This window comes from Leucopleurus acutus (genome assembly GCF_964270905.1).
Source record: "Leucopleurus acutus genome assembly, chromosome: 1".
NCBI lineage: Eukaryota > Metazoa > Chordata > Mammalia > Artiodactyla > Delphinidae > Leucopleurus > Leucopleurus acutus.
The window spans coordinates 52,496,637-52,518,220 of record NC_139142.1 but is presented as its reverse complement, the minus strand read 5'-3'; the positions used below and the strand labels follow the sequence as shown (position 1 = coordinate 52,518,220).

Genomic DNA, 21,584 nt, shown 5'->3' with positions numbered 1-21,584 from the left:
AAATTTTTTTCTTATGTTAGTTTTGATGAATTGTGTTTTTCAATAAATGTGTCCATTTTACTTATTAAATATATGTGCATGATGTTGCTCATAAAACCTCTTCACTGTCCTTTTAAGTTTGTAAATTCTGTAGTAATGATAGTTCTCTCATTCCTGATGTTAGTATTTTGTATTTTATCTATTGCTTTTTTTCATCAGTCCTTTTAGGAATTTATCAACTTTGCTAATGTTATCAAAGAACGCATTTTTGGCTTAAGTATCTCTGTTGTTTTTGTATATTTCATTGACATATGTCTCTTTTATTATTTTCTTTCTCCTGCTTAAGGTCTAATTTCTGTATGTTCCACATGTCCTTGTTCCCCTATTCTTCTTTTCTTGCATTTTTAATCATAATTCCATTATGTTATGGCATTTAGCACTCATTAACAGTTCTTAGCTAGTTATGAAAGAAGAGTATCATTAAAATGCCAGCAGTAAGCATTGTATTTAATGGTATAATACTTAAAACTTTCCCTTTGGGATTGGAAAAAGGAGAAGGATACATGATATTCTACATCTATTAAACATGTAATTTGGACATCTTTGACAATAAAACAAATCAAGAAGCAGATATAAAATATGTAAAAAAAAGTATATCTTTCATTATTTGAAGCCAACATGATCGTGTACATAGAAAATTCAAAAGACTCTAAGACAAATTATTATAATCAATAAGTGAATTTAGCAAGGTTAAGTAATACGAGGTTGGTATACAAAATCATTTGCATTGCCATACATCAGTACAAAATAAATAGGAAATAAAACTTTAAAAATGATACTATTCACAATGCCAAGAAAAAGAACAACAAAATTCTCAACTACTCAGAATGAATCTAACAAAAGATGTTTAAGATCACTCCTTTGAAAAACACAAACTGTAGTGAAAGAAATTAAAGAAGACAAATAAATGGAGGGATAAAAAATGTCAATAATTGGAAGATTTGCAGATTCAATTCAGTCCAAATAAAAATTTCAGTTTTTTTTTTTTTTAGGGGAAAGGGGTGAAGTAGAAATTGATAAACTGCTTATAAAATATATATAGAAACACATGGGGCCAAGACTAACCAAGGTAATCTTGAAAAAGAAAAGAGCCAGAATCCTTGCATTACCAGATTTAATACAATTTTATAGTAATTAAAACATAGTAGTATTAGCATAGGGATAAACAAAGACAAATAGAAAAGAAATGGGTTGAAAAACAGACCCACATGTATTTGATCCTTTGATTTATGACAAAGGTGACAAGGCAGTATAATGAGAAATAATTGTCAAGTCTATAGGTGTTAATGATTTAACCAGATATTCAAATTAAAAAAAAATACCTTTAGTCCTACCTCAAGCCACATACAAAAGTCAATTCCAAATGAATTCCCATCAGATATTTAGGTAACACAATGAAACTTTAGCAGAAAACATAAGAGTATATTTTTTATTATCTAGGGTTAGGAAAAATTTTTAAATAGAAAAAGAAATATTCAATTTCTTAAATAGAATAAAAAAATATTTCTTAAATTCCTTAAAAAATTTTTGATAGTTCAGACTCGATCAAAATGGAGGACTTTATTCATTATAGTATGGCATTAAGATTGTGAGAAGGCAAGCCACAAAGCAGAAGAAAATATTTTTAATAAATATATTCAATAAGTGACATATTAAATATATAAGGAACTCTACGCATAAAGAAGAAAAGATACAACCCAAAAAGGGGGAAACAGGCCAAAGACTTGAAGAGGTGACTGCCAAAACTAATCTAGGATGTTTAAAGTCAGAATAGAGGTCACATTTTAGTGAGGCTGTGAAAGAAGGGCAGAGAGAAGCTTCCTGAGAGCTCTTAATTCTCTGCTTCTCAATCTGGGTGCTGCTGACACAGATGTGTCCACTCTGTAAAAGTTCATTAAGGTATATACTTATAAGGTCTACAATTTCTGTTACACTTTAGTAAGTTAAAATAAAGTCATATCTTACATTATATTTTTTAAGATAGTGCTTTAATATACCCAGATTATATAATCAGCAAGCAGAAGGGTACTGTATGACAATAATGTATTAAAACTAATAATAAATGCACAAGTTCACCAAGTCTAGACTTCCATTATTGTGAGAGGAAAAAATGACTGAACCAGAAACTTTGTATCCTAGTGAACATCATTTATTTCTCTGAGCTCTCACACCAAATAAACTTCTAAATTAATAGGTCAACTGCAATCAGTTACATGCCTCCCTTTTTAGGCTTTCCTATTTCTCTCAGAATAAATTAATAGTCAGTATGAAATGAAATGAAATGTGCCATGCTAGAAACAGTCCTTCAAAATAAGTTTCTATAAAGAAAGTCAGCATTTAATCCATAGTGCAAGAAGAAGCTATAATATGACATTTTATAAGCTCTATAGAACACACACACACACACACACACACACACACACACACACACAGGATAATGAGGAGAAAGTTTAGGAAGACTGATAACAGCAACATAAATATCCATTTTTTCATTCTCCATCATCTTGGTTTCATGTCTTGGACAACCTGACAGGGTATCTTCTAGAGCTACTGGAAACATGGAGATTGAATAGGAACCAAGAGGGCCATACATGACAAAATTGTGTTCATTTGACTGTGTTCATTGACTCCATAGGCTCAGTCGATGACTTGGGGGAGGGAGCGCATCTTAGAAGTCTAAAAAAGAGCTCTTACTATTGGAGTAAATATTACATTTCAAAATTAGGAAGCACGTTGAAAAACTTTAATAAACAAAGTGAGCTTTGTTAGCAAAATGAGTACGGGAGGTTCACAGGAATGAGTCTAAGATATTGACTAGGTGAACAATTGAGATTCACAGAGAGAGACCATTACAACCCAGGAGACAAGAGCTCATAAACATGGACCACAAAAAAGAGGCATTGCTCTAAGTTTCTAATAAGTACTTCCCAAGAAGGGCCAGATGATAGACTTTTCCCAAGATACAGAGAAAGATACATGTCAGGTTAAGAACTACTGACATTTTAAACTCTAAGAAATATGTCAAGAATGATTATAATCTAACATCAATATTGTATCAAAATGTACAGTGTTTTTTGGAATTGTGTGTGTGTGTGCGTGTGTGTGCGTGCATGAGTGTGTAGTTTTATCCATCTTTCAATTTGGCTATAAGGGAAACCTTTACCTAGGCCAGAGTTTCTCAACAGCAGCACTATTTACATTTTGGACCAGGTTATTTTTTGTGTGCAGTCTGTTCAGTGTATCATAGGGTGTTTAGCAGCATCCTTGGCCTCTATCCTTTAGATGCCAGTGACACACCAGCACCCCCAGTCGTGACAGTCAAAAATGTCTCAATACACTGCCAAATGTCCTCTAAAAGGAAACACTGCCCCCAACTGAGGACCACTGACCTAAGCAGATAAATAAAATGCCACCTCTCTCTTCTATCTCTTTTGTTTGCAATGGGTTCCCATCATCTACTCAATGATGGCTGACACTTGAATGTGAATTTTATTATCCCTGTACATGTTAACTAAATAAGGTTATGTGGGGCATAAATCATAGAAAGAACCATGGAAAGACCAATCCTAATGTTTGCATGACTAAAAAAAAACTTCTCTAATTAGAAAAAAGTAACTGATTTTTTTTAGTAAGTTTAAAAAGTATTTTCCTAATTTTTGGATTTTGGAAATTAATTAGTTTTGGAATGAATTTATGGACTTTCCATGGATAAATTTTCTCTTACCAGTCATTCATACTTGATTGATTTTAACAGGTATATTTTCATTAAGATGGATTTGAATGACTGGGTTGATGATTTCCATGCACACACAATTTTCAGATAAATATATTTGCTGAGACAATAAGGTTAAAAAAAAAGAGAAAAGATTCTTTGAATGCTAAAATTAAGAAATCATCTTACAGAGTCTAGATGAGGAATAATTTAAGAATTAGGTTGATGGTCTCTAGAAATTTCCTGAAGCATTTAGAAAAAGCACTGATGTTGGAAGAATACTGGACAGAATTCAAAGGGAAACAGAAAACACAGTAAACAGAAAATTTGGCAGGCTGACTAATTCAATTAAAAATTTTATATGAAATCTTATGCAACTCAAGACTGCAAAATATTAACCTTTAAGCATTATTTCAAAATCACAAAATAAAATGTATAAATTACTTAGTTTCTGAAAATATTTACTATAAAATATGGAAGTTGAACATAGGTTTTTCTTTTAAAGGCTATCAATAGTTTCTAATATTTCAATAAATAAGAAAACAGAGAAAGTTCAAAAAGCTAGTTAATGCCACCATTCTGGACAGCACAGGAAAGTGACACTTCATTTCTAAATATATAAGGACTCTCATTTTTCAAAGACCATCTCAAATGCCACCTTCTTTGGAATTTTCCTCTATCTCCCTAATCAGAATTAATTGTTTCTTCATCTGACCTTCCAACAGCACATTGTCTATGCTTCTATTGTGAAGTTATGACCTTTCTTATGATCTACGGAGGGAGTTGCCCTGATGATTTTCTCCCTGTAAGTGTAAGAACTCCATGGGCTCAGGGATTGTACTCATTCCTTTTCCGTCCCTTACAGCAACTGACACAGATCTAGTGTGGAACAGAAATTTTCTAAATACCTATTGAAAGTACCATTTACATTTACTTTCCTGGTTTAATATCCTAAGGTAAGTAAACAATAATTTTTTAAAAAAGAATTTTGTTTGGAAGTTCAGTGTTTTTTAGTAATCATATCTATACTGCCATGTATTTGTACTCATGTATTTGTGTGAGTAAATTTGTAAGCAAAAATAAAGAGTGATTAAGTCCAGAAAGGAGCATAGGTCAAGGTACGTTTTGATAGTATAGAATCATAGATGGTTAGAGCAAAAGTATCTTAGAAATTATGCACTCCAATTTCTTAGTGTAGAGTAAAGTAAGCAGGGGCCTCTTTACATACTTGTGATCTGGTAGCTAATATAAAGGAAGCCAGAACCATATCATAGATCTCTTTCCCTATACCTTACTGCCTACAGACTGTTTAACCCACACAAACTAAGTGTGGTGAGCCAGTAGGCTTGGGAAATAGGTACCTGCCATAACAGGATAAAAAATCTGAATCAGGAGTTTTCAAATTAGTATCATTGTTTTGGCCCTGTTTTACAACCGTAGGGTATCTAAAAACCAAACAACACCCCCGCCCCCCACCAAAAAACCTATAAAATGCCTTCAAAGAAACTGACAAAAGAAATTTAAAAATAATGTTACTGAATAAGATTCTTCTTTTCTGGATGTTAACAGGTATTGACTTTTAAAGCACTACTACCAAATGGTACATCTCCTTTTGACTAGAGTAAATATGACAGAAATTCCAACTACCAAGCAGGACAACCTAAGTTTTAATAAAATAAAATGTATGACTAAGCTGTATGTATATAGTTATATAAAAGTAATTATAAGATTATACAATATCTATATAAACTTTTTTACTTGAAATTGTATCTTAAAATTCCTCATATGTTATTTCACTGAACAAAGATGTTAGATTTATCTCATTTGAAAGAGAAAAGTGAGTTATCTATATTCAGATGAGAAGTACCGAATTGGTAGTTTTTATATTTTGTACAGCCCTAATTTTTTTGTTTGTTTGTTTTTTTGGTGGTACACGGGCCTCTCACTGTTTTTGGCCTCTCCCGTTGCGGAGCACAGGCTCCGGATGCGCAGGCTCAGCGGCCACGGCTCACGGGCCTAGCCGCTCCGCGGCATGTGGGATCTTCCCGGACTGGGGCACGAACCCGTGTCCCCTGCATCGGCAGCCGGACTCTCAACCACTGCGGCACCAGGGAAGCCCGCCCTGATTAATTTTTAAAAAGATAATAATGAAACAATTTCAGAGCTAAAAAACATAATATACTAAAATTCTCTCTGGTGTTTTGGGGAGATGTAATTACTACAGAATATTAAATTGGGAAAACAGAAATAGAGCACTTAATCTACATGTGTAATTGGGACACCTGCACACAGCAGACAGTTTTGCTCTTGGAGAATGTTAAAGGATTAGTTTTCTACAATTTCAGCTATTATCATTATAGTTTTACTAATGAAAGGTCATGGAAGAAAACTGTTGATGACTGGAAATTTAATTTGATTAATCTAAATGCTTGGGAGGAACTACACCAACCCTGTAGTTGGAAATTCACAAATAATTTACATTTAGAAATTCATTGTAAGCTAAATATGATCAATTCTTCCTGGAAAATTGACAATTAACTCTGACTGACTTTCTGACCAATAGCTTGAAAGTATGTACCTTTCAGCAAAAACAATGAACACACTTTATAGGTCTTGTTTTGTTCCTTGTTTATACTAGTTGTCTTATTTGTGCAGTTATTTTGTACCTTTGTCGTTTGTTATTCAATTGATCTCTTTTTAAAAAAAAGTTTTTTTGATGTGGACCATTGTTAAAGTCTTTATTGAATTTGTTACAATATTACTTCTGTTTTCTGTCTTGGTTTTTTTCTTTTTGGCTGAGAGGCACATGGGATCTTAGCTCCCCAACCAGGGATCGAACCTGCACCCCCTGCATTGGAATCCAAAGTTCCAACCACTGGACCGCCAGGGAAGTCCCTGATCTCTTATGATTAACAGAAATTCTTTAAAATTTTTGTCCAATAATCTGTAAGACTACCAGTAAAAGTAAGAGAGTCATGCTCAATCCTTCAAATGTAATATTATTTAGAAAATCATAAACTACAAAGAGTATGTTGGTTAGAACTTGAAATTAAAGTATGCCCACCATTACTGGAGAAAAAAGTACTGATTAGCAAAAATACAGAATTTCCTCCAATCAAAAATGATTGTATACTTGGGAGGGAAATAGTGTAATTGGGAAGGACTGTATAGTGTTGGGGATTTTTCTTTTAATAAACATAAAAATGTATTCAATTTACAACCCAGAAAGAATCCTTAGTAAGTTTTTGGCAAGGCAAGGGTAGAGGAAATAGAAAAGGACATTAGTCAGTTCAATTTGGAGAGGAGGAGGAGTTATACATTTTTAAAAACTTGGCTAAATTTTGAAAGGCACTATGGTAGCTTGATTAAGACAGTGGCCCTGGAACCATAGTGTGTGGGTTTTGAATCCCAGCTTTGCTGCTTAAATAAAGCTTATATTTGGGGGAAGTTACTTAACTTGCTCCCTCTTCAGGTTTACTATTTTTAAAATAGGAACAATAATATTTTTTACCTTATAAATATCTGGGAATGATTAAAAAGTTCATGTATATGATGTGCCAGGTAGCCCAGTACATGGTAAGTGCTCAAATCAATAATAACTATCACTATTACCTAAACAGAACTGGCATACTCAAAGGTTCGAAATTTTTTTTCAGAATTTTTGAATTACAAGATTTTTTTTGGTAATAAGTCTAAAGATCATTTTGAAATACTAGCAGTACTAATATTTGATATATTTCCATTAAATGAGTTCTGAACAAATATGTTTAATATAAAAATTCAGGTTTTTAAAGATCTCAGTCCTTTCATGTGGATATACTAGAGTTAGGCAAATCAACACTTTTCAGAACAGAGGGTTATGATATTCCTGGAGGTTACAGAATATATATTTTTGTACAGTTAGGAAAGTGTAAATTCATGGCTCACTGAATACATATTGACTTCTTCCATAAAGGTTAAATCTATTTCAATATTGACAAGTGATTTTTCTCCATATTAGTATTCTGAGATCATAGCCAACAAAGATATGCTGGAGAAATTCTAGAATTCAAAGAGGAAATATGTTTAGGACATCACTTTTGCAGAGGCTATGTGTTCAAGATAGGGGCTGATGAAATTAAGGAGGAAAGGGGAAAAAACAGGGGCATAAATGAGCCTTGAGGCAGCATGGGAGTATGATGTGAAGAATATGGCTTGTGGAGTACACTGCGTATTGTGGTGGCTTTAAAACACATCTGCAGATTATCTGACCCTCATCCCTTCAAAAGGTGAAGATACTTGATCTCCTCTTGGAACCAGGCCAACCTTTGGCACTGCTTTGATGAATAGACAATAGCAGTAATGACATTGCATGACTTCAAAGGCTAGAACTCATGCAGCTCTTGGGACCCTGGTTCTGGGAGCCTGTAACAAGTCTGGCTACCTTGAGGCTGCCATGCAGAGAAACCATATAAAGAGGCTATTGAGAATGAATAAGAGAATGAGAAGCAGATAGACAGAGACAGAGAGAGACTAACCTAAGGAGCCCAGCTGTCTGAACTTTTTAGTCCAGGAACCAGAAATTTGATTGGAAAAGCTTTGAAGATGATTCCAGCCCTGCCATCTTCTGAGTGCAATTATATGAGACCCTGGATTTTTTAGCTGAGTCTCTCAACACCCAGATTTGTGAGTAAAATAAATAAATGCTGGGCTTCCCTGGTGGCGCAGTGGTTGAGAGTCCGCCTGCCGATGCAGAGGACACGGGTTCGTGCCCCAGTCCAGGAAGATCCCACATGCCACGGAGTGGCTGGGCCCGTGAGCCATGGCTGCTGAGCCTGTGCGTCTGGAGCCTGTGCTCTGCAACGGGAGAGGCCACAACAGTGAGAGGCCCGCGTACCGCAAAAAAAAAAAATAAATAAATAAATAAATAAATGCTATCATGTTAAGCTACTGTTTTGGGGTGGCTTGTTACACAGCAATGAATGATTAGAACAATGTGACCTTTCACATGAGCTAGTCACATCACACAAATGTTTAATATGATTTAACATGTATATAGAATTTCCATATTTTGCTTGATATCATTTATTATACACAGGGTATCAAAGGATGATAGATGTCCAAAAGAAATATCTAATGTAAGCCAGTAAACTTTTATAAAAAGTGATTCATTCACTCAACATATATTTATTGAGAATCTACTATATGCTGAGTAATTTTTTAGACTCCAGGGATGTCACTGAGAAACACAACAAACTGATAAATTCTTTGTCACTATATACAGTGTCATGAAAGAGACAGGCAATACATTTTTAAAATGTATAAAATAACTCCAGGTAGTTATGTGATAAGAAGAAACAACAGATCGTTCAAGGGATTAGGGGTTGATTATCTAAGATAGGGTAGTCAGGGAAGAGATTTCCCAGAAGACAGTTTTTGAAAATTAACACCCCAGGCTGAAAGAACAGCAAATGTTTAACTCCTGAGTTGTGAAAAAGAACAAGAAGAATAATGTGTCTAAAGCAGAGTGAGTAAAGAGGAAAGTGACATGAGATGACAATGAGAAATGTGAATTCTATTTTAGGTGAGATGGGAAGCCATGGGAGGAATCTGATCAGGGGAATGAGATGATTTCAATCACTCTGGCTCTTGTATGAATGTAACAGAGGTGGCTAGCTGTTGACCAAAATCCATGCCCTCTTATACCTGGCACACAGTGGTGTGATTATGTGCCTAAGGTCTAGCCAACAGAATGTGATTGGAACTAACACACTTCTGGCCCATAAAAAGTCTCCCATGTGTGATCATTCAAGCTCTTTCCCACTTCCAGCTGACAGGGATGGAGGTAATACTCAGAACAACCTTAGCAGCCACAGTTTGAAGATGGCAGAAACATCATCACCCTAGGTGCATAATGACTGCACGGAATAGACTCTCTTACTCCTACACCCGCTCCTGCCCCCCGCCCCGCCCCAACACCAATCATATACAACACCACTGCCAGCATCATCAACTAGGAAACACCCTAACTTTTTCATGAAAAAAAGCTAAAGTAATTTTGTTTTGAGTAATTACATGTATGGGTCTATTTGTTAACTCAGTCAAGTCTACCTTACCTAATACAGTGGCTAAGCAGCCCCTTCTAAAAGAGGGGCTGGACTGGAAAGAAGATTAATGAAAAGACTATTTTAATCAACTAGGGGAAATATACTGATAGTTGACACAAGGGTGGTAACAGTGAACTTGGCAAGATATGGTCAGATTCAGAGTATAGTTTGAAGACAGAACCAAAAGGACTTACTGATGATCACATTTAAGAATATCAGCTAGAAATTTTGAAAATTCTTATAATCCTTCAATACTCTTGTGAAACCAGATAACAGAATAGACTTTTCCTGATTCACTTTTGACTGAGAACAAAATCCACAGAATTCCACAATGAGTGTAAGACAAATCTCCTTCTTATGCAGAATTTTCAAAGAAACTCCATTCTTTGATTCCTGGACTTTATAGAAATTAAGCACATAAAAAGTGGCAGAGACCAAATTTGTTTGGAAGGATACCTTTGGATAAAACTGTGAGATGAAGCTTCTTCCAGGCCCAAGGCAGCAAGAGAGCCTGTCTATTTCATCTCAGTCCTAGTGAGGGGCTTTTCATGGGACCAGCCAAACCTCTAAAATATTTTCCCTGAAATGATGCCTGACATATCTGAGGAAACCAAAACCTGTGTGACAACAGGATAGAGGTGGCTACATTGGAATCTGTGTGCTCTCACAGAATTTATTGGTAAGAGCTTCTGCTTACAGCTGTGAGTCACACACGGAAGGAGAGGTAGTATGGGCTTCTTGTCTTGGGCTCTGTTGAGTTGGCTACCTGGAGGAGACAGAGAAGCTCTCAGCAGAAAGGCGGTAGAGGTAGGGCATGAGATGCTCAGGGAATGTGGCACATCAGTGGTCTTGGGAGAATCCATGACTAGAGAGTTCTCCTTGGTGCACACAGATGTGCATCTCTTCTAGGTAGAGGGATCTCTCAACAGTCCATTAATGTGCCAAGGAAGAAAAAAATATGTTTTATATAGAGAAGACCTTCCTACCCCACCCCAAGCCAGGAAGGTCAGAATCTGGCTATCAGGTCAGGGATGGGGTGGTGGAGAGGAGGGTAGAGAATAGACAAACAAACAGGAAGAAGCCAACCACACCAGCCCCTGTCCCCTTTCCCACTGCAAGTCTCCAGCCCAAAGTGGACCCAAGCGGGGCAGGGGAGAAAATTTTACATTAAATCAGGTTTGGAGTTTCATTACTATTTTGGAACGTGTATCCAAAACACTGAACTAAATGCATGATTGTGACATGAATGCACTGTAGGACTCTCTATTTCTAATAATGAACAAAAGAGTTATGGGGTCTGCCGACTTTTCTTCTGAAGCAGGGGAAGATTAAGCCACTGAATAAAATTTTAAAAGACCACAGGACACTAAGATACAGTAATGTCTTGGTCATGTTATGAACCATGTTTGCTCAAGACAGCGGCTCATTCAATCCATGATGGAAGAGAAAGGTGGGCATTTCTAATTACAGTGACTCACAACAACAGAGAACTTTAGGTGGGAAAGTTTGGAAAGCCCTGACCTCAGGCCACCCCACATGTACCTAGGAAATCAACATAGTTTTCTTATCAAATGTATTAAGCAACTGCTTCTCTCCTGACTTGAGAGAAATGTGGCTCAATCACAGCAACGTCTTAAAGGATCATGAGAAAAGGCACTGCTGCTATATTTATGAATGCCTAACAAAATTTTAAAACATATGAGATTCTTCTTCAGTTTTGGAGCTTGTTATCTACATGGAGGATTATCTACATTATTTAAAGTGTTCTCTTTTTTGTTTTTTAAAGTCAAATGACACTTCAGAAATGTTTCTAGAGTTTTATTCCTGTCTGCATCCTACAATCTTATTTTGTTCATGGATATTCTCAAATGGCAGTGGGAATTCTATGCACAGGATATTGTCGTGCTTGTTCAGAAAACCTGGTCTGTGGATCTTGATCTAATTACAGAAAGGAATGGGGGGAAAATGAACCTAGAGCTCTGTTTTTGCTTTATCCATGACACAGTTAATCTAAGACACTGCAGAGGTCTACAAATTCAGAAGACTTGAAAATAATTTCTTTGATATAATAAGAAGAAAACCGTTTTTCTTTAACTGAATTTCTTGGCCTTTGTGGCAGAAATCAAATGCCACATATTATTGTAGTAGTTTTTCTCCCCACAGTTTAACCTAGGACCCGTTAACCAAGGCTACTTCTATATTCAGTAAGATTACATGCAAACTCAATTTCATGAATTATGTAAATGCCACTGCTGAGAGGTTCTACTGGTAATATAATATGACTATGCAAATGTACACTTCAGATACATTTAAGGCATAAAAAAATTACAAATTGGAGAAGTACATTTTTAAGGCTCTATTTATTTTAGGCCATTCATGTCAAAACTGAAAACTGCCTTTTGTAAGAACACAGATGAAAAGTTCTAGATGAGATGGGGAGGAGCAAATCATTTTGGGAGCATCTATTGCTGTGAACTGTGTTAGTTCCTTATGGAGGGTACCTGAGCAACACCAACATTTTATCCTAGACATTTTGCCAGTTATACCAGGATTCAATATAGTTTCAGATGATCCTACGATCAAACTAGATGTAGAAAACCATAGTCATCAAAGACTGAGATGAAAACTGATTTAGAAGTTGGGTTGGTTCTGATTGTGAAGTTTTAGGAATAATTTAATCAATTGATTTTTATTTTATTTTCCTTTTTATGTATGCTAATGGGTGATATACAGTTTAAAAGAAAACCTAAGTATAAAAAATCTGAAAGACTTCTTTCAATAACATTTGATCTCATAGGAAAACACTGTAGTAGCTCAATTGGCATGATGTTTTATTTTATAATGATACATAAAATAATGGTATATCTTGCAATTACTAAATATTGTATGGCTTACAATTTTGTAGCAGATAGCGCAGTATCCACAGCATCTTTTTTTTTTAATTTTTATAAACAACAGCAATTTATTTATCACAATTCTAGAGCCTGGGAAGTCCAAGATCAAGGTGCCAGCAGGTTCAGTGTCTGGTGAAAACCCACTTCCTTGTTCATAGACTTTTTTTTGGCTATAATTTCAAATGGTGAAAGGAGAAAGGGAGATTTCTCGGGCTTCTTTTTTTAAATACGTGTGGCTTGTGGGATTTTAGCTCCCTGGATTGAACCTGGGTTGGGCCTGTTTTATAAGGATACTAATTCCATTCATGAGGGCTCTACCCTCACAACCTAATCACTTCCCAAAGGTCCAACCTCCTAATACTATCACCTTGGGGATTAGGATATAAACATATGAACTTTGCGGCAGGGGACAGGAACATTCAATCTATACCAAGGTGCTATTGGAATGTGGTGGGTAGAGGCCAGGGATGCATCTAAACATCCTACAAATGCACAGAGCAGTTCCCACAAGAAAGAATTACCATCCTAAAATGTCAGTCGTGCCAAGGTTGAGAAACCCTGGTTCAGATTTATCTTATTGTTTACTTATGATTAGGTTCAGGTTTGACATTTTTTTGGTGAAAACCTACATAGGTGATATTGTGGCTTTTTAGTAAATCTCATCAGGAGGCTCTTCCTGTCAAATTGTCCCTTTTGGTGGTCCCTAAGTCTGATCATTTGGTTAGAGTGGAGACTGCTGAATCTCTCAACTGAAAAGCTACCTTTCCTGCTTTGTAGTTAGTAAGAACTACAAAGGGGTACCTTGTAGTTTGGGGTGATACTTGGAGATCTTGTGAATATTTTATTGCCTCCAAATATTTTACCCAATAATTCAGCATCCATTGATAATCCTTGCTAGAACCAACTATTACACTGGGGATTGCAGAATGGTTGTTTTCTTTTATTCTACCATTCCTTCTATGATTTTTAGCTGGGATCCTTCTGTAAAGAAGAGCTTTTCATTTCTATTTTTCTTTTTCATTTTACTATTAATATGGACTAATGAAATTTTAAGTTAACATATTATAAACCATTATCATCGTTAACGCATTTCAATGCTCAAATTGCCACTAATTTGGCCAACGGGAGTCACTTTAAGCTGTCTCCTATGTCCTTTTGACACTTCCCTTAGTCTTTGAGCTTTCCAAGATGCTTTATTATTTTTATTTTTACTTTTCATAGTTATTGACCACATTCCCCACACTGTACATCTCATACCCATGACTCATTTACTTTGCAACTGGAAGTTTGTACTTCTTAGCCTCTCTCACTTATTTCTTTCCTCCCCCACCCTTTTTTTAGCCTTCTTAGTCTTCTTTGCTTTCTGGCACAAAATACGTCCCAGACTCACCTTCTACTTTCCCAGCCCCTGCCCTGGAATCATCTATTTCTCCAAATGTTACTTTTTTTTTTTTTTTTTCCCAAGGGGGCATAGTGTTTAGAACCAAGAACTGGGTGTCAGATATGTTCATCGCTACTAGAGTATCGTATCACTAGATCTCCGTCCTTCTATATTTGTATCTTCCTTCTTCCACAGTGAGAACCCTGGTTCTCAATAAAAGCAATATATATTTGTGCATTTGTTCTACCCTATAATATATATCCAAAATGGTTTGTGGATTACTCCCCAATAATGTTTTTATTAGCCCGTGGTTTATCCCTTCCTTTTGTGAAAAAATGAATACGGACAGAAGCACTTCCAGAATGGCATAATAAAGGTCTCTGAAAATCTGGTCCTCCATAAAAGCAACAAAAACACAGGCAAAAATGTCAAAAATCAACTTTTTCAGAATTCTGGAAATTAACCAAAGCCTTGATAAAATTCGAGAAGGATTTATTCAAGAAAAACAGCTAAAACTAGGTAAGAACAGAAAGCTTTCTGGCATTTTAACTTACTCTATTCTCCTCCCCTTCTCCTTAGCTTTGCAGTAGACATGAAATTAGTAGCTATGAAATCCACAGTGTCTTGATTTACACTGTAACATCTTACAATATTTTGACTGGAGTATATTTTTGGCCAAGTAGCATATTTCTGATTGTTTGGGTGGTAACAGATAACTGTGGTCACTAAAACCACCACAGTCTATGTTCACAAAATCACAAGCGTTTATCTCAATATACTCAATTATGTTTTGCTTCCATTATAATCCTTCATTAATGATAAATTTTCATTTGTCTACTGGAAGAGTCCTCTTGGGCATATGGATGTCTATTTTAACTTTAGAGGCCTTGGTGACCATCCTCCATCCCCAGCCCAGGACCACACCAGGTAAAGTGAGACATGAAGATGCATATGCTTTCCTTGCACAGTGACTTCACCTTCTCCAAAATGGAAGGTTAGCATCTCTTCCACAGGCAGCACCAGCACACTAGCTAGAACATCACTGCTGTTGACTTAGTGAACCACCTTTTATATAAATTCCTCAAATAAACTTTACCTTTTACTAACTCTGACTTTTCCATGACCTTAGCTAACCTCAGTCTGTTAAAACTCTACCCAGCCTACAAGACCTGATGCAAATGTCATTAGATATTCCCTAATAACCTCAGCCAGAAACTACTATAATTTTTACGTTTATAGCTTTTACTCATGCTTGCCAAACACTGCATCATATGGCTATAAATTGATATATATATATTTTCACTATCTGAGAGTAGAATCCTTGAGTACAAGATAATGTTTTATAGATCTCTATGTAATCCCACAATTTAAAGCTCTGCATGTAATAGGGATTCAATAAATGTTTATTAAACATTAAATTGGTGCATTTGTTAAATCCTTAAACTAATACACAATCTGTATAACAATGCATAATGCCCTATGCCACATTTGGATTTTAATCATTTTTTTTACTAAGAATATATTATAAAACTATTCCATAGTTTCACTAAAAATATGTTATGAAAACTATTCAATGAAAATATAGAAATTTATGCTGTAACATTCTCTATGCAAACTTACCTCTCACAATGATGTTGGTAGACTTTTTTGCAGGGTTTCCGACATTATTATTGGCAATGCAGCTGTAAGTACCAGCATCTTCTGAGGTGATGGCAGGTATGGTTAAAGTTCCTCCAGTCAAAACAGTCTTTTCAGGCAGAGTCCCAAAGGACCTGACCCAAGTGAGAGAGGGTACAGGCTCTCCTCCTGTCGTAACACATACTAATGTTATGGCCTCTCCAGGATTTACAACTATAGGGTCATCCACCAAGAGTTTAATTGAAGGAGATGCTAAAAGACATAAACAAAAGAACATGCACCTATTTAGATCTACTACTAGAGTAACAGTATGCTTTATATTTCCTCAAACAATTAAAATGAAACATTGTTCTCTTGTGCCAAAATCTTACTGTATTAATCAAGTTTAAATCATGTAGAATGGTTACTCATTTTAATTACATGTTATAAACCCATGGAATTGTTTTAAGATCTTACACATGGAGAAGGGAATTAAAAAATTTATGTATTCTTGGATTATTGTTCCAAAATTAGAATGACAAGACAGATTAAAGTTTTAAGACAAAAATCCCTTTCTCTTTTAATGCTGACAATCTCTTTTGTCCTTCCAGGTATAAATATTGCAGCTGTTTAGTCCTTGTATTTTCATGGTGAAGATTGTCATTTATTTAATTTTTGGATCATTCTGAGGTGAAATGATACATATTTTGCAACCTGAACACAACCAAGTAAGATAAAAGATCACTGGAGGTTTTTACTAAGTAGTGGGCCTGGTTTTTCATCTTGAAAGGAATAACAAAATCATGTAATTTAAAGCAGCCCCCATATTTCCTCTCTAACCTCTCTGTTCAGAAAGTTTAGGCAATGAGTTTTCATAACCACTGCTTTAAAACTTAGAAACAAACCACTGTTCAAACACAGTCACCGAACTATGATGGCCACCACTCCAATGTTTGGGTTATAATAATCTCCCCAGTGAAAACAAGTTGTTTGCAACTTTTCAGGTAAAAAAAAAAATTGTAGATAAATATCCATTCAATAAAAAATGCTGTATTACAGACTTTTCATCAAACACTCAAAGTAGAAACTGCACAAAAACTCTGTTCACATACAGAACTTTTTTTTCTGCTTATACCACAGTGCCAGCCTATATAATGCATTCCTAAATAAAAACAGGGGGAATGCATTAGGCCAATGTTTCAGTTCACACATTCAGAAATATTTGATGCAAAAGTTAAAACTGAAATCTATCCATATTGGGAACACAAAGTGTTCAATTGTACTGTGCAATTTTTTTAGATATTAATTTCAGCTTAGAGTTGGAGAGTGCTTTTCTCAGAATAGAAGGTAAACTCCTTGTGTGATTCAATATTGTCTGCCTTGTTTGGATACAATGGAATACTACTCAACCATAAAAAGATGAAAACTTGCCTTTTGGGACATGGATGGACCTTGAGAGTATTATGTAAGTGATGCTAAGTGAGATAAGTCAGAAAGACAAATACCATATGATCTCACTCATACTTGGAATATAAAAAACAAACAAAACCCCAAAATATATGTACAAACCAAATGAAACAAACATGTAGATACAGAGAACAGAGTAGTGGTTACCAGAGGGAAAGGAGCAGGGGGAGGGTGAAATGAGTAAAGGGGATCAACTTTATGGTAACTGATGAAAACTAAATTTTTGACGGTGACCATGCTGTAGGGTACAAAGAAGTAGAAATATAATGTTGTACACATGAAACTTATATAATATTATTAGTCAATGTTGCCTCAATAAAAAATAAATTTGAAAAGACACCAGAGGAGAGCAAGAAGACACCTCCATATTATAATTATGGTTCTGTGGAACAGGTATGGAATGCCTGGAGGACCTTTTTAAACATCATTGTTGCATGCTGGCCCTTCTAACGTCATCTTAAGAGACACAGAAGTTTCCAAAGTATCTTAATTGCCCTTGTGAGATGTTGACTTGAAATTATAAATATCTATGATAAACCTGTTGGGGAATTCACAAAATGAAAATAAGAGGCAAAAGGCATTGCAATTTGGTAGAAAAGAAAGCATCTCAAAGAGTTATTTAATATTGTTAAACTGATAAAAAAGAAACTACTAATTAAATATTTTTAAAAGATATTATACTTAATTATTGACATAGCATTATGAAAAAGTAAAAGAAATCTCTATAGCTTAGTGTGAGGTAAATAATATAATCTTACAAAGCTATTTAGTTAAAATACAATTGTAGACAGTCCAACAGTTATATTAGTAAAACTCATTTGTTTTACATCGTGTTTTAGTAAAATTAAAAGTCCCAAGGCCTAAGGGCCATTAATAGTATATGTTTAGATTATGGAAACACACAATGGTGACATTAAGAAATATTTGTCCCTGAAATTGACTTGTATAAGGATGAGTTGTTTTTCTATTAGATAGACAATATTTAAAGAAAAAGGTTCAAGAGAATTTCAAAGCTCATAAAATATATATAAATAACAAGAGACCACTGTTTTACCTATAGTGCATTGCAGAAGTGTATTCACAATCTTATTAAAAATTCTCTTTTCCAAATCTAAATTGAAAACAGCGTACTGTCCAACTTAGTTTTATTAAAGATGGCATTATTTCTCTGATAATCCCTGATGTTAAAAATATCCCACAAAGACCCCCAAAATGGGCTAATGCTTTCAAGACTTTAAGAATGCTCATACATATTTTAGTAACAAAATTTTACAGCTAAATTCTAAAGAATTCTAAAGAGATAAAGGTGAAATTGTCATTTTGTTCTAGCATCTTACATTTGATTCTGTAAATATCAGCTTTTTTAAACTATGAGGCTATGCTTAAGAACCACAGGGTCATTGGATTCATCAAGCTTAAGTGTAAATCATGCCATAGAGAAAAAAAATTAAAGTAGGAAAAACATAAAAAAAATTTTTTGTGTATTATTAAAAATATTTTAAGAGATTTCATCCTGGGCTAGTTAAGTCCCTTGCTATAAGCTTCCATAGCCCCCTTATTTTCCCTTTCATATCATATCTTATAACATTAGCCAGGCTTCCACTATGGCTCTTCAGACAGAAGCATCATGACTGCGTTCTCTGAAATATGGCCTGATAGTTGAATGGTAAGAGCACAAATTCTGGAGAACAATACCTGGGTTCTTGATTCTGCTATTATTTAATAACTGTGTGCACTTGGGCTAGTTCTTCTACTCCTGAGTGCCTCAGTTTTCCACTGTTGAAATGGAGGAAAATAATTACCTGTCTTACAGAGGTGAGACGATTTAATACGTGTTAAGTGCTTACAATAGTACCTAGTACAAAACATGCACAGAAAAAGCATTTTATTTTGTCATTATTTTCATTACCACCCCCATAGCCTCGTCCTGTGCTTGTACAGTTACTGTGCTTAATAAGTATTGGTAAGGCAAATCAATAAGTGGGCAAATGAATAAATGAATGACTAGTGTAAAAAATGTAGTCACTAAACGATGTAATTTTTATATTTCACTCTGATGCATTTGACAGAGATATTTTAAAACCATTTTGACTTTTGGAGGTCCTACGCCATATCACAAAAAACATATTTAAATATACCCATACATTTTGAGGACACATAAAAAATTTATTAATTTTGTTTTATTGATATATTTTAATTTATAAGTTGAAACTATTGTTTTTCAAGATTAATTTTAGTAGTGCCTTTAAAATCTTATAGGCAGGGAAACCTTCAAGATGGCACAAGAGTAAGACATGGAGATCATCTTCCTCCCCACAAATACATCAGAAATACATCTACATGTGGAACAACTCCTACAGAACACCTACTGAATGCTGGCAAAAGACCTCAGACCTCCCAAAAGGGACGAAGCTCCCCACATACCTGGGTAGGGCAAAAGAAAAAAGAGACAAAAGAAGAGGGACGGGACCTGCACCAGTGGGAGGGAGCTGTGAAGGAGGAAAAGTTTCCACACAGTAGGAAGCCCCTCCACTGGCAGAGACGGCGGGTGGTGGTGGGGAAGCTTTGGAGCCACGGAGGAGAGCACAGCAACAGGGGTGCAAAGGGCAAAGCGGAGAGATGCTTGCACAGAGGATCAGTGCCGACCAGCACTCACAAGCCCGAGAGGCTTGTCTGCTCACCCCGGCCAGGACAGGTGGGGGCTGGGAGCTGAGGCTCGGGTTCTGGAGGTCAGATCCCAGGGAGAGGACTGGGGCTGGCTGCATGAACACAGCCTGAACGGGACTATACGCCACAGCTAGCCGGGAGGGAGTTCGGGAAAATGTCTGGACCTGCCTAAGAGGCAAGGGACCATTGTTTCCAGGTATGCGAGGAGAGGGGATTCAGAGCACAGCCTAAACGAGGTCCAGAGATGGGCGCGAGCGCGGCTATCAGTGCAGACAGCAGAGACAGGCATGAAACGCTAAGGCTGCTGCTGCAGCCACCAAGAAGCCCGTGTGCGAGCACAGGTCACTATCCACACCTCCCCTCCCGGGAGACTGTGCAGGCCGCCACTGCCAGGGTCCTGTGATCCAGGGACAACTTCCCCGGGAGAACACATGGCACACCTCAGGTTGTTGCCACATCACGCCGGCCTGCTGCAGGCTCGACCCGCACTCCGTGCCCCTCCCTCCCCCTGGCCTGAGTGAGCCAGAGCCCCCGAATCAGCTGCTCCTTTAACCCCCTCCTGTCTGGGCGGGAAACAGACGCCCTCAGGAGACCTACGCGCAGAGGCGGGTCCAAATCCAAAGCTGAATCCCAGGAGCTGTGCCAACAAAGAAGAGAAAGGGAAATTTCTCCCAGCAGCCTCAGGAGCAGGGGATTAAATCTCCACAATCAACTTCATGTACCCTGCATCTGTGGAACACGTGACTAGACAACGAATTATCCCAAATTGAGGCAGTGACATTGGGAGCAACAATATATATATTTTCCTTGTTTCTTTTTGTGAGTGTGTATGTGTATGTTTCGGTGTGTGATTTTGTCTGTATAGCTTTGCTGTTACCATTTGTCCTAGGGTTCTGACTGACCTTTTTTTTTACTGCTCGATTTGATTTTTGGTTTGGTTGCTCTCTTCTTTCTTTCTTTTTTTAAAATTACTTTTTAGTTTTAAATAATTATTTTTTATTTTAATAACTTTATTTTATTTATTTTTTTGTTTCTCTGTTTCTTTTTTTCTCCCTTTTATTCTGAGCCGTGTGGATGACAGGGTCTTGGTGCTCTGGCCGGGTGTCAGTCCTGTGCCTCTGAGGTGGGACAGCCGAGTTCAGGACATCGGTCCACCAGAGGCCTCCCAGCTCCACATAATATCAAACAGCGAAAATCTCCCAGAGGTCTCCATCTCAACACCAGCACCCAGCTTCACTCAACGACCAGCAGGCTACAGTGCTGGACACCGTATGCCAAACAACTAGCAAGACAGGAACACAAACCCACCCATTAGCAGAGAGGCTGCCTAAAATCATAATAAGGTCACAGACACAAGAAAACAAACCATTGGACATGGACCTGGCCACCAGAAAGAAAAGATCCAGCCTCATCCACCAGAACACAGGCACTAGTCCCCTCCATCAGGAAACCTACACAACGAAATGAACCAACCTTAGCCACTGGGGGCAGACACCAAAAACAAAAGGAACTATGAAACCACAGCCTGCAAAAAGAAGACCCAAACACAGTAAGTTAAGCAGAATGAGAAGACAGAGAAGCACACAGCACATGAAGGAGCAAGGTAAAAACCCACCAGACCAAACAACTGAAGGGGAACTAGGCAGTCTACCTGAAAAACAATTCAGAGTAATGATAGTAAAGATGATCCAAAATTGTGGAAATAGAATGGAGACAAAACA

The 21,584-nt window shown here is 36.6% G+C and overlaps 1 protein-coding gene across 2 annotated transcripts in view; it reads right to left on the bottom strand.

Annotated features, from left to right (window-relative positions):
- MDGA2 (MAM domain containing glycosylphosphatidylinositol anchor 2) overlaps nucleotides 1-21,584 on the bottom strand; it is a gene marked incomplete at both ends in the record, with an annotated part of 831,925 nt that overhangs the window by 256,544 nt on the left and 553,797 nt on the right. For both annotated transcript variants that reach the window (XM_082842707.1, XM_082842708.1), the window contains one exon: nucleotides 15,733-16,002. In XM_082842707.1, coding sequence (XP_082698833.1) covers nucleotides 15,733-16,002 — 270 coding nt within the window. The remainder of the gene's footprint in view (nucleotides 1-15,732; nucleotides 16,003-21,584) is intronic.